The sequence below is a fragment of the Engraulis encrasicolus genome, chromosome 15, assembly GCF_034702125.1.
Source record: "Engraulis encrasicolus isolate BLACKSEA-1 chromosome 15, IST_EnEncr_1.0, whole genome shotgun sequence".
Lineage (NCBI taxonomy): Eukaryota > Metazoa > Chordata > Actinopteri > Clupeiformes > Engraulidae > Engraulis > Engraulis encrasicolus.
In genome coordinates, this window is record NC_085871.1 from 10,683,243 (window position 1) to 10,703,242 (window position 20,000).

A 20,000-nucleotide genomic window follows, 5' to 3' on the forward strand; every position below is an offset into this window, starting at 1 on the left:
CACGCACATGCACACACACACACACACGCATCTACTCAGTCAACTGCTTCCTCGTTCAGACAGCCAACACACACGCACGCATGCATGCACACTAACAAATACACACACACACGCACACACACGTACTGTACACACACACACACGTGCCACTCGGTCAACTGCTGTGTCGATCTCTTCATCAGAGAGCCTCTGATGGCGTGACGAGACACAACAGTTGTCTGCACACGCTCACACAAATGCACACACACACGCGCACACACACAGACTCACACACACACACACCCGCAGACAGACGCACACACACAGACACAGACACACACACACACACCATTGTTATTACTACATGAAGGGTCTCTCCTTCATCTCATGGGCTGTTAAATACTAGCAATTAGTATCATGCATAATGTCGCAATTATGATGTGATCAAGGCATATTAATCTCTTCTCTATAATTAATCAGTTCTTTTTTCTTGTTTTGTGCTTTCCCCTGCCTCTCTCTCTCTCTCTCTCTCTCTCTCTCTCTCTCTCTCTCTCTCTCTCTCTTTCTTCAGAAACCTGCTTGACAGAGACACGTTCTCCAAATCAGATCCAAGTAAGTACATTTTCTTCATATAGACGATGTGCCGATGGCTCTGGCTGGAGCGGTTTATTGTATTTGTACGTGTATCTCTAATCCAATACATTACACTTAGCTGATGCTTTTATCCAAAGCGACTCTGAGTTATTATCAGTACATGGTATTGGTTACAGTCCCTGGAGCACTGTGGGGTTAGGTGCCTTACTTAGGGTGACCAGACGTCCGGTTTTGCCTGGACATGTCCTACTTTTGAGACCTAAAAAAATGTCCGGGGGGAATTTCAGAAATGCCCGGGATTTTGTTGGACTGCCTGAAATATAGACCTAATTCATCTGCACTGTAATTTTCACTCCGTTCCATTTGACTCCACTCCAGGTTTCTCTCTACCATTCACAAATTAGTCACGCCCTTCTCGTCAAATCTAGCCACTTCGCGCCATGTGTCCGAAAGAAGTAGCCTCTGGGACTAGCCAGTGCGCCCCATGTTTACAAGCGAAAGTGCATCTGTCCGCCGGTTCGACGGACTGCAATGCCGATAGAAACGCAAATGCACGTTCGCGGTGGAGTTGAACAAAAATTCCTGCGTGTGAAGCCAGGTATGAAGGTAATCTAACACAGGAGTATGCCTAGTAACACCACCAAATCCATCATTTAAGGAGGTACAAGTTTCGTTACACCTTGTCACAAGACTTAGCCTAAAAATTATTTCATGATCTGACATTTCCAAGTTATTTGCAAAAGCAATTTCTCGGAGCTAGAAGGACTCATTCCTGAGTTAAGAAATTGAGCTTCTTCTTCATCAGCTTCTTCTTCTGTCTATTGCCTTTGCAGTTATTGATAACGCTGTATGGGTTATCTTATTAATGATAGGCCTAGGTAAAACTCCACTTCCTCTCTTAATGGTGTCCTATTGCTAATCTCTGAGCACCATGCCACTACAAATAGCCTATCTAAATAGGCCTAATGGATGACAGTGGAGGGGTAAATTGTGAGGTGTCTTATAAACATATTAAGCCTAAAATGTAGCCTAATAGAACTTCATTATCAATTCAGTTGAAAACCACAAATGTTTTATATTTAGTTTCCAATGTTATATAGCCTAATGCTGTTCATCTTTGTGGGGAATGGCTGAGCTGGGCCTACATGATGGTGAATCTATTTTTAAAAACCTAATGCAGAAATTAGAATAGGCCTATGAAATTGAGCTGCATTGTTATGCCGTTTAGCTACTCCAATATAGGTGTTAGGCCTACTATCTAGGATTGTAACAAAGGCTCTGCATCATATGATCACACAAATTATGTGATAGGCCTATAGGCGTAACTGAAGAGATTTAAATTGTCATTTATGGTAGACAAATGAATGTGCATGCCAAAAAGTTTGAGTGGCTTTTAAACAAATGACCATTTTGGATGCGTTGATACTTTATAGGCCTACTATCATACCTCATACCCATATATACTTTCATACCTGTAGATACACAGATACACCGATGACGCCCCCCTCTCAAAAAAAAAAAGTGTCCTCCTTTTTACAAATCCAAATCTGGTCACCCTACCTTACTCAAGGGTACCTCAACCCATGAAGTGAGAGACGGAGTGAAAGGGTGGGCTTTGAACCTGCAACCCTCTGATCTGAAGGCCATCTCCTTAAACACTGGGCCTTGGCTGCCACCAGCTGCCATCTCTATGATTTACAGAGAGTTGTTTATTTTTCATGTGAGATGGGATTGTGCAAAGTACACAGGTTTCGGGCTGCATTGCAAACCACCTTTCCAATTCCTGAATGCTAAGAGTTTCGGGGTGAACACGCCAGTCTGTTCGTGATTAAGTAGTATAGGAACGGGCACCAGCATGAGCTGGATGGTACATGTAGCTGCAATCTCTATCACATGAATAGGACTTTAATGTGCAACGATGTGAGAGCAAAAAGTCCTTTGTATTTTTTCATGGCACATTGGCAGTCAAGTTCAGTCGACGGATCAGAGAATCCTTTTCCAATTAGCTTCCTAAGTTAGCCCACTGTCTCTCTGTGCTAGATAGCCACTAAAGGCTTGAATTGCATCTGAATCTTGCTCCGTTTCTACCTACAGTGTATTGCACAGCCTTTCCTTCTCCCTGCCTTTCGTCTCTAGCTATCTGTCTTTCTGTCTGTCTCTCTTGCTTTCATAACAATTCTCCAGGGAGGTGGCAAATGTTGAAACGTTAGCAGTTTGTGCATAGTGTAATTATCAGAAAGTTTTCACATCTGAGTCGCTCCAGTGGACCACCCTTGTCTACCTCTACGTATGTGTCTATTGTATCTCTCCGTCTCACATGCATACTGTATGTGACTAGCCACAGAAGTCGCAGGTGGGTCCGGGGGCATATTGATCGATTCTGATTCTTACAATGATACCTATCACATGGCAATCTGGTAATATCTGATCAACCTGTGGCCTTTTCAATGTGTCCGCTTCCTAATTTAGAGCACAGTGAATTCACTTCTGAATTCAGTTTCTGCAAAAAAAAATCACCAAGGAATGGCAAAAGAAATCTGTCTTGGTGATTTTTTTCAGTTTTGCTTTGAGAGACTTGAGTCAAAGAAGGTGGATCCAACAAGAAGTGTCATCTTGTTTCTTTTCCGGTATCCACTTTATGTCTGGTGAACGCCCCTTTAGGAGACCTTCGGAGTCCTGAGGTTGAGAATCAATGAAGTCCCCTTAGCGCTGTAGATGGCGGTAGCGCACGTCTTGCGCAAACACCTCAAAAAGAGAAGAAGAAGTCTGAGATTGAAATCTGGTCACATGTTGTCACTCTTCTGCCACCGGTCATTGGCCTCCCTAATTAGACTCTAGCTTCGGTGCTCCTGTCATGGTGGGCAGATCCGGATTAAGATGGCCTGGGGCCCTTAGACTGCAGGTTGTTGTGGGGCCACTCAGAAAGCATTTTTTTTATAGGGACACTGTGCAGGAAATGGTCAAAAAAGGTACTGCAACTATGCTGCTTATTGAAATTGGGCTGCCTATTGCCAAATTTGATCTTTACATGAAAGTTTGCTAAGTATTAAACAAATATTTTCTAGTATGGTCCAAGTACAGTCATTTTTGCAGCTAAAAATGGCTATTTTTGGAAATTCAATATGGCGGACCATAAAGTGCAATTTTTCCAGTCATAATGAATACTTAGAATTTGATGCTGGTGGTAAATATTCATGAAAAAGGTAACATTAGCGAATGGACAGCATGAATTCTGGAAATAAACAACTAAAAATCTCACACAGTGTCCCTTTAAATACATTTCCATAGACAGTGTCACAATGACATGCTAGAAAATTGATCATAACATATCTATCAATTTTACTTAACATGACAGAATTTTTAAATGTTGCATCTTGTCACAATTCTGTAATTTTTCACTTTTGACCAATCAGGGCAGGTGGGGGGCCCTAGGCTACAGCCATATCTAGCCTGTGGGGCCCCCTGGCAGGTTGGGGGGCCCTAGGCTACAGCCATATCTAGCCTGTGGGGGCCCTAGTCTACAGCCATATCTAGCCTGTGCATTAATGCGGCCCTGTTGGTGGTCTAACCCAGTGTTTCTCAACTTTTTTTAGGCGAGGCACCCTTTCAATTCATGAAAAATGTCAAGGCACCCCAAACCAACAAGCCGTAACATGGCATCGCATCCGATACCACACAATCTTAGAAAAGTAACACATTTGGAGACGTCACACGACCTACGTTCGAAATTGCAGCTGACTGAGGCGACCTATATTTATTGTGCGTAAATGGCAGATGAAAGATTCCACTGACTAGCGTTAACTTATCAATGTAGACAAATATGTATTATATTACATCATTTATTTATCAACCACGTTTCCGCGGCACCCCTGTTGAGAAACACTGGTCTAACCTCCCCTCTGTCTTATCTCGCTTCTCTTTTTTCATTGCTATGACTCTCCACTCTGTCCCTCCTCACTCTGCGCGCGCACACACACACAAAAATGGGATCTATATTGATAGAAATCTGTAGATCAAAGAGAGCAGGAGATGAAAGTCTTGATCTCACATTTAATCCCATTACTAACCTACAAAACAGCAGGTTGCCGTATGGGAGTAAGGGCCTGGTGTGAGAGGTGGTAATCTCTCTCTCTCTCTCTCTCTCACACACACACACACACACACACACACACACACACACACACACACACACACACACACACACACACACACACACACACACACACACACACACACACACACACACACACACACACACACACACACACACACGCGCTGTCAAGGGAGTTCAGTTCTGTATGTCTGTCTGCCTGCCTGCCTGCCTGCCTGCCTGCCTGTCTGTCTGTCTGTCTCTCTGTCTGTCTCTCTGCCTGTCTGTCAGAAGGCCTATATCATCTTGCTCCTTTCATTAGGCACAGGTGCAGCTGTGCGACTGCGGGTGCAGGAATGATGGTGATGATCCCCTGCATTACCCTGTTTGACTCCCTGCCTGTATCCCACCTGTTCTTGAATCAAGTGAAACGTCTTTCCTCACCCCTGTTGCCACCAGGGGCCACATATGAGTCCTTGTAGCTATATGCCACTTGCTTTTTTGGTCGAAGCATTCTGATTCTTGTGGATTTTGTGTGTCTGCATGTTATTGCTCGCCTGTCCCTGTAAGTGTGCATGTGTCTGTGTGTGTGTGTTTTGCAATGGCTTCCCTGCATTGCTCTCTCCCTCTCTCTCTCTCTCTCTGAGTCAGTCCAAATAAAGCGGCTGTGCCAAGGGTGCCCGGGGGGTGGCCGTGACTAACGCTTTCATCCTCTGAGTGAGTTTTTGTGTTTGGGGATCTTATATATAGAAGCAGCGAGTAGGCGACTCTCGGCTACGTAAGCAGTGGAGGGCCAAGATGCATCCTCCCAGAAAATACACACACGCACGCGTGCACAAATGCACACACACACACACACATGGACTCAAAATCACATTATGTGCAAGTATGCACACACACACGCACACACGCCCCTTACGAAAATCCACCATGGTAAACCATGATTTCATGGTTTTTTGAGCATGGTTCGGCACAGTGTTTGGTTTGACCATGGTATGATACACGCGTGCACACACACACACACACACACACACACACACACACACACACACACACACACACACACACACACACACACACACACACACACACACACACACACACACACACACACACACACACACACACACAAAGAGGCTGAGAAAGAAATGAGACTCAATGGGTCACCCATGGGAAAGATACTTGACAAGAAGATAATGGATGCACGGCTACGGCACTAAAGCTAGTGTACTTGGCAAAATAAATATGCCATTGAGAGAACTACAGACATGGGCCAAACAAGACAAAGTTAAGGTTCAAGGATTATTGTCATACATCCACAGAAAAAAACTAAGAACCCACTTTGACATTTTCAGTTTTTCAGATTTTACTATGGATATGTACTATGTGTTTGATAGTGGTGTGAATTGGCACTGCCCTCACGATTCGATTCGATTACTATTCGGGAGGTAGCGTTTCGATTCGATTCGATTCAATTCTACGATGCATTGCAATGCATTGCTACCAAGCAAATGTTTCATCAGTCATGATGAGGCAATAGGCTACAAGTAGTTAGATACTGGGCAACATTTTATTGGCTGTTTTCTGTATCAGTCTATCAGTTTTAAATGCTTTGAAGTGCTTTTATTTAATTTAACATTCATTTGCTCCTGAAATATCCACGGAAGTAAATGAAACTCAAAAAATTTGCCACATCGATTTTGGAACTTGCTGCATTGAATTGAATCGTCCATGCCCCGCATTGCATTGCATCGCCGAATCGTGTTTGAGTAAAACAAACATTGTTGTTTCATTATTCCACCAAATATTGATTTCAAAATGTGTAATTTTCTGCAAACAAATGTACTAAATTACAATTTCCATTTGATATTTGGAGGAAATGTTGTCGGTAGCTTATAGACTGAAACACTTGTTACAATATTTGTTTTACTCAAACACTTACATATCCATAGTAAAATAAAAAAAGTTGTCTCTTGATTATCCCCGTGGCTTCATGTGCCATGATCACAGCAGAGCATGTTCCCAATATCCCCATGGTGCATGGGTAATACATCCAGTAGACACAGGGCTTCATTTGAGGGGGATCAAGCCTCCGGATCCTCGGACGTGAGCTCTGGAACCTCTGACGTGAGCTAGAGCAGCTATTTAGACTGTATCCGGTGCTCCCCCACCTCTTTTGACCACTGTGTACTTTTTTTGAGAGAGAGAGAGATAGAGAGAGATAGAGAGAGATAGAGAGAGATAGAGAGAGAGAGACTGGTCGTGATTGAAAAAAGAAAACAGACAATAGTCCATAGCCTACCTTTTTGCTGCTACGCGCCCACTCCCGAAATAATGATACAATCTCAGTCTAATTCTATAGCATGCTACCTCTAGTCAATCATGCACAACAAGTCATGTCGCAGTTAGAAGACAGCTCCCCATGTCCCTCAATTGAATAGGCTTATAGGCCTGTGCCTGGTGTTATGACAGAAAAGAAAATCACTGTAGTTGGTGTTTTTAAAGTGAAATTTCAATCGTAAAACAGACTAAAGGACTTTGTGACTTAACAAAATGCACACGAAAGTCCGTAACCGCTTAGTGCACAGCTCACGCTCTTCACCACTCGTGTAGAACAAGGCTTAGGCTATGTGCCCACGACAACGGTAACAATAAGTAAACATGGAACATTTGGACAGATGTGCCTATCTTGCACATGGCGACTACATTTTTTAGGAGTTAAAAAACGGAGAAAACTCAAACGCCCTCCGGAGTGGAGATCTTGAAAACTTTCCAACCTGTCGTCGCCGTTGGAAAAGTTCAAAATGCAGAGGTGCATTGCCCTGGAAGTTTACTAATATTTTGCCACCAAATCTGACAGCCTGCTTTCAGGGAACAACATGAATGAGCATATAACAATAGCAATGTTAAACGCCATGCAGGCAAAGACACTGGATATTCATACGGTATGAATGAATCATACCCTGTCTCTTTGATGCAGGAGTCATGAAAACAAATTGCGAGACTCATGACCTAGAGTCATTTACAGCATAGGCGAAGTTGTCTGCATATATTGGACATTGATTTATCGAAAGTACAAGCAATTAACAGGCATTTGGTATTGATGTCCCCCACGCTCGCGGCGTGCATCTACGTCGGCAAACTGCGAGTTTTATGTAAGTTTCCCTGTGTCCACGGGCAAGCAGATTTCCACCCACAAACGCTTGTGAGAATGCAGAGGAAAAAACGTATATCTCCATTTATGCTTCAGACCGTTGTCATGGGCATGTAGCATTAGTCACTAGGGCAAGTGCAGTGTGAGGGGGGATGCCAGAGTAGAAAGCATTCTAAGCAAAGGAGTCTCCACCCCCACCCCCTCTATCTATGTCTGTCTGTCTGTCTGTCTGTCCGTCTGTCTGTCTGTCTGTCTGTCTGTCTGTCTGTCTGTCTGTCTGTCTGTCTGTCTGTCTGTCTGTCTGTCTGTCTGTCTGTCTGTCTGTCTGTCTGTCTGTCTGTCTGTCTGTCTGTCTGTCTCTCTCTCTCTCTCTCTCTCTCTCTCTCTCTCTCTCTCTCTCTCTCTCTCTCTCTCTCTCTCTCTCTCTCTCTCTCTAACACTGCTGTTCCTTTAACACTAGAACTACCACGGAGGGGTCAATTGACCTTTTTACCTAAAAGCCCCACAAGAGGGTCATTTGACCCTTTGGACCCCCTGCGGACACTCCTTTTGTTGTGGAAATGTGGCTGTTAGCAGCTCACAGCTGTCACTTGAGATCATTTCCAATGCCTGTTGAGTGCTGTATCTCTGCATCTTCGTTCCTTGGAGAGGAGCTTCTTTCACCACAAAATTCTTGAGGGAAGTGAAGCAGTAGTCCACATGCACTGGTATTTATCCATCTAACAATTGCCAGGTTGCATTCACATGAGTCATTATGGTCACATGGCATGGGAGATTCACACGTTACAGTTTTTCTCGATTGGTTTGGCTAATTTCTCGAAACTGAGATGACATTCTCATAACAACACGGACAAATCCCCAAACCAACTTGCAATTTCCCAAAACAGAATGGCATTTTTCATTGCTTTCATCAGATATCAAATGCTTTGTACATGTCTCAAATGTTTAGTACATCTCTGCAGATGGATATGTACAAATACCCTTTAGTTGACACATTCAGCATAGATTTAGCACATTTTCCAAATAAATTGACCTTGCTTATCTAAACGAATTAGACAAAACACGTCAGCATTATTTCATTGTGTAAGTCATCATATGCAAAGTGGTCTACGCAGTTCCCAAAACAGTCAAGGACATCATATTTTAAGAATTTCATTACATAGTAAATGTTCAACAGGTCAGATGGTATTGTAACTTTACTAGTTAGTAGAAAATAATTTTACAAACCGTGTTTATACTACAGTTTCCTCTGTTATTTGGCTAATTTCATGACATTTTTTTCAAACGACATTCTGTTTTGAAAAATTGCTAGTTGCTTTGGCATTTGTCCATGTTATTTTGTGAATGCTATCTCTGTTTTGAGAAATGAGCCAAACCCATGAGAAACCTGTGATATATGGGCATTACTTTCTGTATATGAATTTACAGTAAAGAAAGTTACTGATAAATGTCCTTGGTAAATTATCTGTGTTGTTAAACTTCAATGGTTTCACTCACTTTTTCATTTTTATACATAGTCGAAATCTGTTAGCTGAACGTAGATAAAACACCTAACCATTTTGACTGGCAGTGCTTACACAATGGCAAAGGGACAATTTATTTTGGGGGTACTGATGATATATGTGGGGAAGACATTTAGTTTTGACACATGGGTAAACTGTTTTGGGGGTGATATGAACGAGGTGATCAGGATCCATGTAGTTATGCTGAACCATCCAGTTTATATTGACAGAAGGACTAAATGAATGCAAATGAGCCAAAGCAATTGAGAAGGATCTATGCCATTTTGATGGTACTGACTATTTTTATGTGGGACGGTTTAGTGCTGATGCAAGAATGAGGTGTTTTGGGAGGTATATGACATTTTGCTAGTTATCTGAACTGTTGTGCAGAAGTGTAAGAATGTTTGGCCAAATGACCCAATGGTTATAGGAATGTCATCTCAGTTTCAAGAAAAGAGCCAAACCGATCGAGAAAAACTGTAATTCAACCATTATCTGGTTGCAGTCATATGATACGTCATGATCACATGGGACATTCACAAGTTCATTGATGACTTATATGAAGAAAATTTGCTGACATGTTTTCAGGACAACTCAGAAAACAACCAATTGGGATAGATCAGTAAGGTACATTAATTTGAAAAATTGTACTAAATGTAAGCTGATTGTGTTAACTGTAGGATACTTGTACATAGCCATTTGCAAGGATGTACTAAATGATTGAGACATGTACAAAAGCATTTGAAATTTGATGAAAGCAATGATAAATGCCATTCTGTTGTGAGGAACTGCAAATTAGTTTTGGGATTTGTCCATGTTTTGAGAATGACATCTCAGTTTCAAGAAATGAGCCAAACCAATGGAGAAAAACTGTAACACACTGTCCGCCAAACTGTGCTATCTGTCTTTGCTGCTGATATCTTCATGCAAGTTGCTATTTACCTGTGGTGATTTTGGAGGCTGACAGCCTTTGGGAAGAAGCTGTCTGACCCTGTTTGTCTTGGCTGTTAGCACTGTAAGGTGTGACCCCCTCACCCCTCACCCCACACACGGCCCCTAACAGCCTCATTACCATAACAAAATGAGTGATTAGTGTATTAGGTAAAAGCCGCGGGGTCAAATGACCCCTCTCTGGTACTTCTAGGTAGGCAGAAAAATCCTGGTAGTTCTAGTGTTAACTTTGGCCCCTATCTCCACAGTCATCTATTTTTGTCACACTCAGGTAAAGACACACACACACACACACACACACACACACACACACACACACACACACACACACACACACACACACACACACACACACACACACACACACACACACACACATGCAGAGAGCTTCTACACACCTGAGGTTCAGCAGCAGCAGCACAGTGGACAGTGGACTGCCCTAGCAGAGCAGGGCAGAGCAGAGCAGAGCAAAGCATGCTGGGATACTGGTGCTAGTTTTGGGCCACGTCTGGTTACCATGGGGAGGCAGAGTTCACACACACACACACACACACACACACACACACACACACACACACACACACACACACACACACACACACACACACACACACACACACACACACACACACACACACACACACACACACACACACACTGCAACAAACCTGGGGTTGCTGTGGACTGAGAAGAGCATAGCCAAAGCATGCTGTGGTACTGGTGCTAGTTTTGGGCCGCGTCTGCCTCCCATAGGGATGGAGGGTTCAAGGGGATGTCCTGCCCAGGCCGTGCGCCTCAGTACGCCCTTCATAGGGAGCGACAGAAGGGAAGGGATTCCCTCAAGTCAGGCAGAGAGAGGGAGGGAGCGACAGAGGAAGTGTCTACATGATTGTGTACACGAGTGTGTTTGTGTGTCTGTATATATGTGTTGCAGAAAGAGAGCGAGGTTGATGTAGTTTTTTGTGTCAGGCCTATGAATAACTTCCTGTTTGACTTCAAGTCTTAAAGAAGAGATTGCTGCCTCTATTTGTGCTTGCTGCACCTGTCTCCTGTGTGTGTGTGTGTGTGTGTGTGTGTGTGTGTGTGTGTGTGTGTGTGTGTGTGTGTGTGTGTGTGTGTGTGTGTGTGTGTGTGTGTGTGTGTGTGTGCATGCGTGCTTGCTTCACCTGTGTGTGTGTGTGTGTGCGTGCACGTTTGTAATGCATGCGTGTGTGTGAGCATGTGTTTGTGTGTGCGTGTGTGTGCGTATGTGTGTGTGCGTGCGTGCGTGCGTGTGTAGGTATGTGTGTTCTTGCTGTACCTGTCTCCTGTGCCCTACACCTCACACAGTATATCCCTCCTATGCCCTACAGCCTGTGTCCTGTGCCCCCATGGAATACACTTGTCATGCCCTATTTCTCATGCCCTACATCTCGCGCCCCACCATACATTCCCTACCTTATGTCTCGGAGTCCAGGGACTACAGTGGAAAAGCCCCTTTTTAGATTCTCTGTGGTGCTGGGAAAGCCACAGTAAAGTGGTGGAGTCGGTAGATAAATGGGCAATTGAACCATCATGGAGACTGTCCTTGTCACTTTCGCAATGTTAAAGGGGTATGCCACTATTTTGGGGCTTAATACAGTTAAAATCGTTGGCTGGAGTTTATAAAGGTGGTAAAGTGTTGGTAAAGAGGGAATATGTCGCTAAGCTAGTGAAAGTCAATGGATCGGATCCATTGACTTTCACTAGCTTAGCGACATGCTCCCTCTTTTAACTTGTCTTAAAGCAAGGCAACGGCTTACATGAAAAATAAGACACTTTACCACCTTTATAAACCCCAGCCAACGATTTTAACTGTATTAAGCCCCAAAATAGTGGCATACCCCTTTAATGTCAATGGCAACCGTGACCTAATGGTTCGGGAGGTGGTCTTAAGATCAGAAGGTTGCGGCTTTGAATCCCACCCTTACCTCTCCCTACACCTCCATCCATGGCTGAGGTGCCCTTGAGCAAAGCACCTGACCCTACATTGCTCCAGGGACTGAAACTAATACCCTTTAAATCTGTAAGATGTTTCGTAATGTAATGTAGATTCAAGATTCAAGTGTTTTATTTTCATTGTCAAAAAGGCAACAAAATTGTTTTTGGAGCGCCACACTCAGTAGATTCCCATTTAAAATGCAACAAGGATAAAAGTGACACCAGTGCTTGATACTTGATGTCCCCCAGTCCCACTGAAAGTGCAACAAAGTTAAAAAGTGTCCATCACTAATTGATGCCCCCCAGTACTTCCCATGAATAAATAAACAGCGCCCCAACCCCAATATGAATGAGGATCCCCGATAAATAACCCAGTGTAAACATTAGGCAATAATGAGAGTTTTCTTGGCCAATTCGACCATAGAATGGTTGAAGTAACACTCATTCAGCACCTGTAAAACACATGTTGCTTAGAGTGTATTGTAGAGTGTATAGTGTCCTATACTCATGGTGTTGAATTAACACTGAGAAATGTACTGTGCAGGTTTGAATCTGGCCGGGGCCATTTCCACAGACCATACCCCACGTCTTTAAAGGGAAGAGATCTGGTGCCACACGGATGTCTGTTTTAGCTATTTCGTATTTATTTACAGTGCATTAGACTAACGTTTCGCCAAAGTGTCTCCATTAGAGTCCTTGTTTTTCCTTTGTCATGCCCTACCTCTCTCTCACTCAATTTCTGTTGTTTATCTTCCCCTGTCCTATCAAAAAAGAGGCGAGCAAATTTCTCTGTCATACAAAATGTTGACTATCAATACACATCTGATCCATAATGCATACACTGTATTCACAGTGCTGTGACCCTATCCTTATAATCCTATTCCATCATGTCACAACGTGTGTTGTACTGTATGGACATCTCCTGACCCCCATCTGACATTGCACCATCAGAACATTCATCATCCAGTCAACCAATTTTATAGATTAACCCCCCTCACACAGAGCCTCGGTTGTTGACTAAAACGGTAATGACCAGACTAAGTAATAATCTGTTGCTGAAGGCTCTTGGTAATGTCATGCGGTATTTTAATGTTGCCGTTATGTAGTTGGATATTTTTCGGCAAAAAGTGAATAGGGTAGTCGACAGGGCCATCTGCATGAAGAGTGCGGTCTCATGGCTATGAGAAGCAGACATCACTGTGTCTTCGAAAATATTACATATGAAAATATTTTTCACAATAAATCACGACAAGGGATGCAAATATTTCTTCTCTTTTTCTCCATTTGAAAATATTAGCCATCAGTGTATCTGTCTCTGTCTCATAATCAATATATTGTATCCCTATATTACATATATGAGCTCCTTATACTGATATTAGTCATTGTGCTGTCTTCGCAACTCCGAAGCAACATTGTGCATTAATCAATGAAATTGAATGACTGGATGATAAATGTTCTGAGGTTGTAATATTAGAATAGAATTATCGGGCCTATAGTTCAATTCTAACATTTCAACCTCAGAATATTCATCATTTCATCATCCAGTCAACCAATTTCAATTGATTAATGTACAGTGTTGCTTTCAAGTTGCGAAGACAGCATAATTACTAATATCAGTATAATGAGCTTCAATTGCCTCCTGCCTGTGGGTCATTTCATGTGAAATTGCATACTTTGGGGCCTGATTCTGATAAAGCTTAGTGTACCTTTTCATTGGCAAGGTACAGCCTCAGAACTGTATTTGAACGAATCTGGCACTAATATTAAAGGAGAAACGGACCTGTCCTAAGGACTAAGTATTAAGTGCATGAATGCACAATTTCAGTCCATTTTTAAAATAAATATTGAGTTCGGCCTGACACTTTGTTCCAGATTTAGATGTTGTCCCTCAGTCAATTTGAGTTTGCCACCCAATATGATGATGCAACTTGGCCTGTCCAGGCCACTGGCTACGTAATCACCTGCCTTATCACTTAGCTCCAGTCGGCCAGACCACCAAAATCAATCTCTTCTCCGGTTACCTGCCGATCGATCACTGGGTGGCTGTGATTGATTAGTACTAGGGGGAACTCTGCTGCAGTCATTGGGCTTTCTCGTCTTTGCTTCTTTTGTTTCTGTGCTGTTCCGCTCATTACGTGGGAGTTTACTCTCATTTCACTGCAATGCTCTTTGTCCATTTTTTTTTTAAATCTCTCCTTGTTTCTTTCTCTGTGGCCTTTTTTTCTTCTACACTTCTCTACAATTCTCTCTCTCTCGCTCACTCTCTTTCTCTCTCTGCATGTGTGTGTGTTTTCATTTTTATATTTCAATGTGTGAGTCTGCTTTTCTTGCTCGTCATGTTCAAATCCCTCACATGAGCATTTCTGTAAGTTGCTTTCTTTTCTTTCTTTTCTCTGTGTTTTACTTTATATGCTTGCTATGACTGCTAGGGACCTTTGGCACACATAAATATGGCACTGTAACGGACTGCCCCTCTGTCTCCCTTCAAGCGAGGGCAGCATTATAAATTTTTCTTCACTACATTTCCCATGCTACATTGCAAACGGCAATTATGGGGCTGGCCTATAAAAAGCATGACATAACATGACAGTGTCATTGACATTGACATTGTCATTGACATAACAGTGTCATAACACAGTCATGAACTTGTCATAAACATTATTATGTCAATTCCATAAACACGTTATGACTGTTATCATTTTTTTTTTTTAAGTTTTATTTATTAGAAACAATCAATACACATCTGGAGCAGACATCTCACAATTACAGTATAGTAGAAAGTTTCCAGTTTTTCTTTCTTTTCTTTTTTACAACATAGAACCTTACAACATTATTAAAAAACACAACAAAAGAAGTAGGCAAAAAGTTACACAAAACATAATAATAATAAATAATAACAATAATAATCAACAACAAAAGAAAACAAAAGGGGGGGGGGGGGGGGTTGGTGGTGATATAGCAAGAAAAGGACACCTACAGTATACAACATGAAAGGATTATTGAAAACTGAATTGAAGCTATGTGGGATTAGCCTCTAATTCCTTCAAATTATCAAAGTGAGTGATAATGGGTTGCCATCTCAAATAAAACTTTTTCATTGATCCTCTAAGAGTGAATTTTATCTTTTCTAATTTAAGAAAGAGCATGACATCCTCCAACCATCGGGCGATGGAAGGAGGGGTAGGAGATTTCCATCCCAAGAGGATCCGTCGGCGTGCGAGCAGTGAAGTAAAAGCAATGACATCAGATTGGGCTTTTGTAACCGTGTCTGGATCTAGAGGAACGCCAAAAATTGCTGTGAAGGGGCTTGGTTCGATTGGTATTTTCAATGCATCAGACAAGGTTTTGAACACTCCAGACCAATATGAGTCAAGGGAGGGACAGGACCAAAAACTATGTGTGAGATTGGCAGGAGAAAATGAGCACCTGCTACAACTTGCGTCTGATCCTGGGTATATTTCAGCCAGTTTGGCTTTACTGTAATGTACCCTGTGAAGGACTTTAAACTGAATAAGAGACAGGCGCGCACAGGATGATGAAGAATTAACTCTATCAAGAGCACAATCCCAATGATCTCCCAGCTCCACTCCCAACTCGTCTTCCCAACGACTTTTAATTCTTGTTAGGTTTTGGTCATCTAGAGACATAACTCTGCCATATACAGTCCCAGGAAAAAGTTTGTACACCCTTTGAAATTTCTTACATTTCTGTCAAAATTGGTCATAAAGCATGGTCTGATCTTCCCGGAAATCACAAGAAGGAACAACCAGAGTCTGCTTTAACTAATTCAACCCAAACATTTACAAGTTTACATATTTTCATTGGCCATAAGATGTAAACATTCACAGGACAGAAAGGCATAAGTAAGTACACCCTTGCATTCAATAGGTTTTAACCCTACGTTTGTCGCAATAACCTCAACCAGATGTTTCCTGTAGTTGCAGATCAGATTAACAAAACAATCTGGATGTATCTTGACTCCCTCTTCTTTAGAAAACTGCCCTTCTTTAGCAAGGTTTCTGAGATATCTGGAGTGAAAAGCTTTCTTGACTTCATGCCATATAATCTCAAATGTTTTTTTGTCAGAGCTTTGACTGGGCTATTCCAGAATGTGTATTTCATTGTTATGAAGCAATTCAAAAGTCAATTGCCTCTAAAATATGGGTTGTTGTCCCATTTCAGCACCCATCCTCTTGTGTGCCTCAACTGTGTGACAGACTACCTCACATTTTTTCTGTAAAATATCTCAATAAACTTCTGAGTTCATTGTTCCACTGATAATAGCAAACTGACAAGGGCCTGAGGCACCAAGGTAGCCGCATAAAATGATGCTCCCGCCACCATACTCAAAGGTGGAGATGATGTTTTGGTGAAGGTGTGGTTCTCCAGTTCTCCTCCAAACATGATACTATGTGTTCCCCTGAAAAATTCAACTTTGGTTTCAACGTTGGTCTACAGAATATTTAGCAGTAATTTTATGAAGCATATAAATGCTTTTTCGCAAACCTCAAAGGTGCAGCAATATTTTTTTGAACAGAAACCCCATTAAATTTAGATTGGCAGAATGAACCCCATTTTTAGTTATTCTTGGTTACATCTCCACTTCTGAGTATGGTGGCGGGAGCATCATTATATGCGGCTACCTTGCTGCCTCAGGCCTTTGAAAGTTTGCTATTATCAGTGGAGCAATGAACTCAAGTTTATTGTGATATTTTACAGAAAAAAACGTGAGGAAGTCTGTCACACAGTTGAAGCACATAAGAGGATGGGTGCTGAAATGTGACAACAACCCATACTTTAGAAGCAAATCGACATTAGAATGGCTTCATAACAATGAAATACACATTCTGGAATAGTCCAGTCAAAGCCCTGACTAAAAACAATTGAGATTATATGGCATGAAGTCAATAAAGCTATGCACTCCAGACATCCCAGAAACCTTGCTGACGAGAGGCAGTTCTCTAAAGAAGAGGGAGACAAGATACATCCAGATTGTTTTGTTAATCTGATCTGCAACTACAGGACAAGTCTGGTTGAGGATATTGCAACTAACTGAGGGTTAAAACCTATTTAATGCAAGGGTGTACTTACTTATGCCTTGCTGTCCTGTGAATGTTATAGCCTTATGGCCAATAAAAATATGATAACATGTAAACGTTTGTGTGGAATTAATGAAATCAGACTCCGATTGTTCATTCTTGAGATTTCCGGGAAGATCAGACCATGTTTTATGATAAATTTTGACTGAAATGTAAGAAATGTCAAAAGGTGTACAAACTTTTTCCTGGGACTGTATAAGAGAGATTATCCCTTTCCTTGGTTTTATGAGCCAAAATCCTCCAAAATACACCAATTTGTGTCAGGGGAATGTAACCAATAAAGTATTTTCTGGATGTTTGCAGCCCAGTAGTAGTGAATGAAGCTAGGCAGTGATAGTCCACCAATACTGCGTGGCCTTTGCAAAATATTCACCTTAACTCGAGGTAATTTGCTATCCCATATAAATGAGGTCAAAGCTTGACCTAATTTTAAAAAAAAAGACTTGGTAAGAAACAGAGGTAGGCATTGGAAGACATATAAAAACTTTGGGAGAATGTTCATCTTCACAGTATTTATACGGCCCGCTAAAGATAAAGGCAAGGCTGACCATCTTTTGAAGTCTTCCTTCATACGGGTAACTATAGTTGTCAAATTTGACGACAGAGACAAGAAGGATTTGGTAATGTTAATTCCTAGATAATTGAAACCTGAATTAGAAAGATGAAAAGGAAAAGAGGGTGTCAGACCTGGCGGTGATGTAGAATTTAGAAGGAAACACTCACTTTTCTGAAAATTTAGTTTATATCCAGAAAACCTTCCAAACTTTTCTAATAAACACACAATTTTAGTTGCACATGTCATTATAATAACAAATCATCGGCATACAAATAAACCCTATGTTCTATTCCCCCTCTAGTTATGCCCTGAAATTCTGTTGTGGTTCTTAAAGCTATGGCAAGTGGTTCGATCACTATGGCAAATAAAAGTGGGGAGAGGGGGCAACCTTGTCTTGTACCTCTACTCAGGGGGAAGAATGTTGATCTCAGGTCATTGGTTTGAACGCTTGCTTGTGGATGTTTATACAAGAGCTTAATCCAGGAAATTAAGGTCTTGCCAAAGCCAATTTTTTCCAAAGCTGCAAATAAATACAAAAATTCTACTCTATCAAAGGCTTTTTCTGCATCTAAAGAAATAACAGCCTCAGGCAGATGAACAGGGGACTTAGTATACGCAATATTAATAAGGCGGCGTATGTTTGAAAATGAATGACGGTCCCTAATAAAGCCAGTTTGGTCCTCAGAAATGATTTTTGGAAGAAAACTTTCCATGCGAAGAGCCAAGACTTTAGCTAATATTTTTGCATCTACATTCAAAAGAGATATTGGACGGTATGAGCCAGGATGCGTTGGATCCTTGTCCTTCTTGAGCAGAAGTGAAATGGATGTCTGAGAGAATGTGGTGGGTAAGGAGCCCTTCTCAAGTGATTCAGTAAAAACTGCCAGGAGAAGAGGGGCAAGCTGAGCTTTAAACTTTTCAATAAAACTCTACAGGGTATCCATCCATACCTGGAGTTTTTCTGATGACTGTTATCATTAAGTGACATTTGGTTTTGGTGAAGACAACCCAAACAATGTCAACTTTTCATGACCATAAAACGTTTATGACATTGACATAATGTTTATGACTCATCCACGACTGTGTGTGTCATTGCACCATTTTGACACTGTTATGACACTTGTCGTGCCATTCGTATGACGCCGGCATCAAGTAAAGTGTAACCTAAGGGCCAAGTTTAATATCAGTGGCGGTGAGGCTGCTGAGAACTAGACCTGCAAGTAGAGCGTGCAAAAGAAAAACAAAGTGTTGCATTTTTTTGGACAGTGCATGTAAACTCTGAACTACTCGTTCCACAGTGCTGAGTTATTGCTGATAACTGGTTATTTATTCATTGTGGCAACAGTAGACCGATGGCAGTCTTATTGACTGCCTGGCGCACAACGAAAGAAAAAAACGTTCTCATGTATAAAAATAGTCAGTGGCACCGTTACAGCACACACAGAGAAATAGCAAGCAAACATAGATACTGACAGGCATACAACCATAAACACAAACCCAAACACAAACCTTTCATTGCAATATGATCATCATATGCTACAACTGCCAGGTTTCAGAGGAGACTGATTCATCCAGCTGGCAGGTGTCTCACAGTAGGACATTTAGAGTAGAAAAGATTGCACTCTCGTGGTTATATTCTTTACTAAAACGACCAAAGTGCGTCTTTGTAACCTGGTCATGGTGCATTAAACTTTCAGCAAGAGGTTTTCTACTGTATCTGGTGAGTTACTGAACATGCGCCCAAAGACAGCAACAAGTAGGCCTACCCCGAGTTTGAACGTGCCCACAATTAAATCACAGTAGGATAGTGACCCTCAAAATGAGGAGATGGAGCACACTGTGGATTAAACTTTCCCTTTTTCTTATTCGCCACAGAATAAAAAGGAAAGTTTCACAAATGTGCTTGATACTGCTTTGATACTGCTTTCGACATTAGGGGAAATTGACGGGTCATAATAAAAGCAACATCCAACACTTCATTGCTTGTACGACAAATACTTAAGCAGTAAAATTATGAATTTAGAATCCCTCACTTGTTACAGATTTAATTTGTAATACAGTTACTGTAAGTTTACATCAATGTCTCCCTTGAAATTGCGTTGTCAACCATGTACTC

The 20,000-nt window shown here is 41.8% G+C and overlaps 1 protein-coding gene across 2 annotated transcripts in view; it reads left to right on the plus strand.

Annotated features, from left to right (window-relative positions):
• Window positions 1-20,000, plus strand: part of LOC134463764 (copine-8) — a 195,305-nt gene that overhangs the window by 74,284 nt on the left and 101,021 nt on the right. For both annotated transcript variants that reach the window (XM_063217026.1, XM_063217027.1), the window contains exon 2: window positions 551-591. In XM_063217026.1, coding sequence (XP_063073096.1) covers window positions 551-591 — 41 coding nt within the window. The remainder of the gene's footprint in view (window positions 1-550; window positions 592-20,000) is intronic.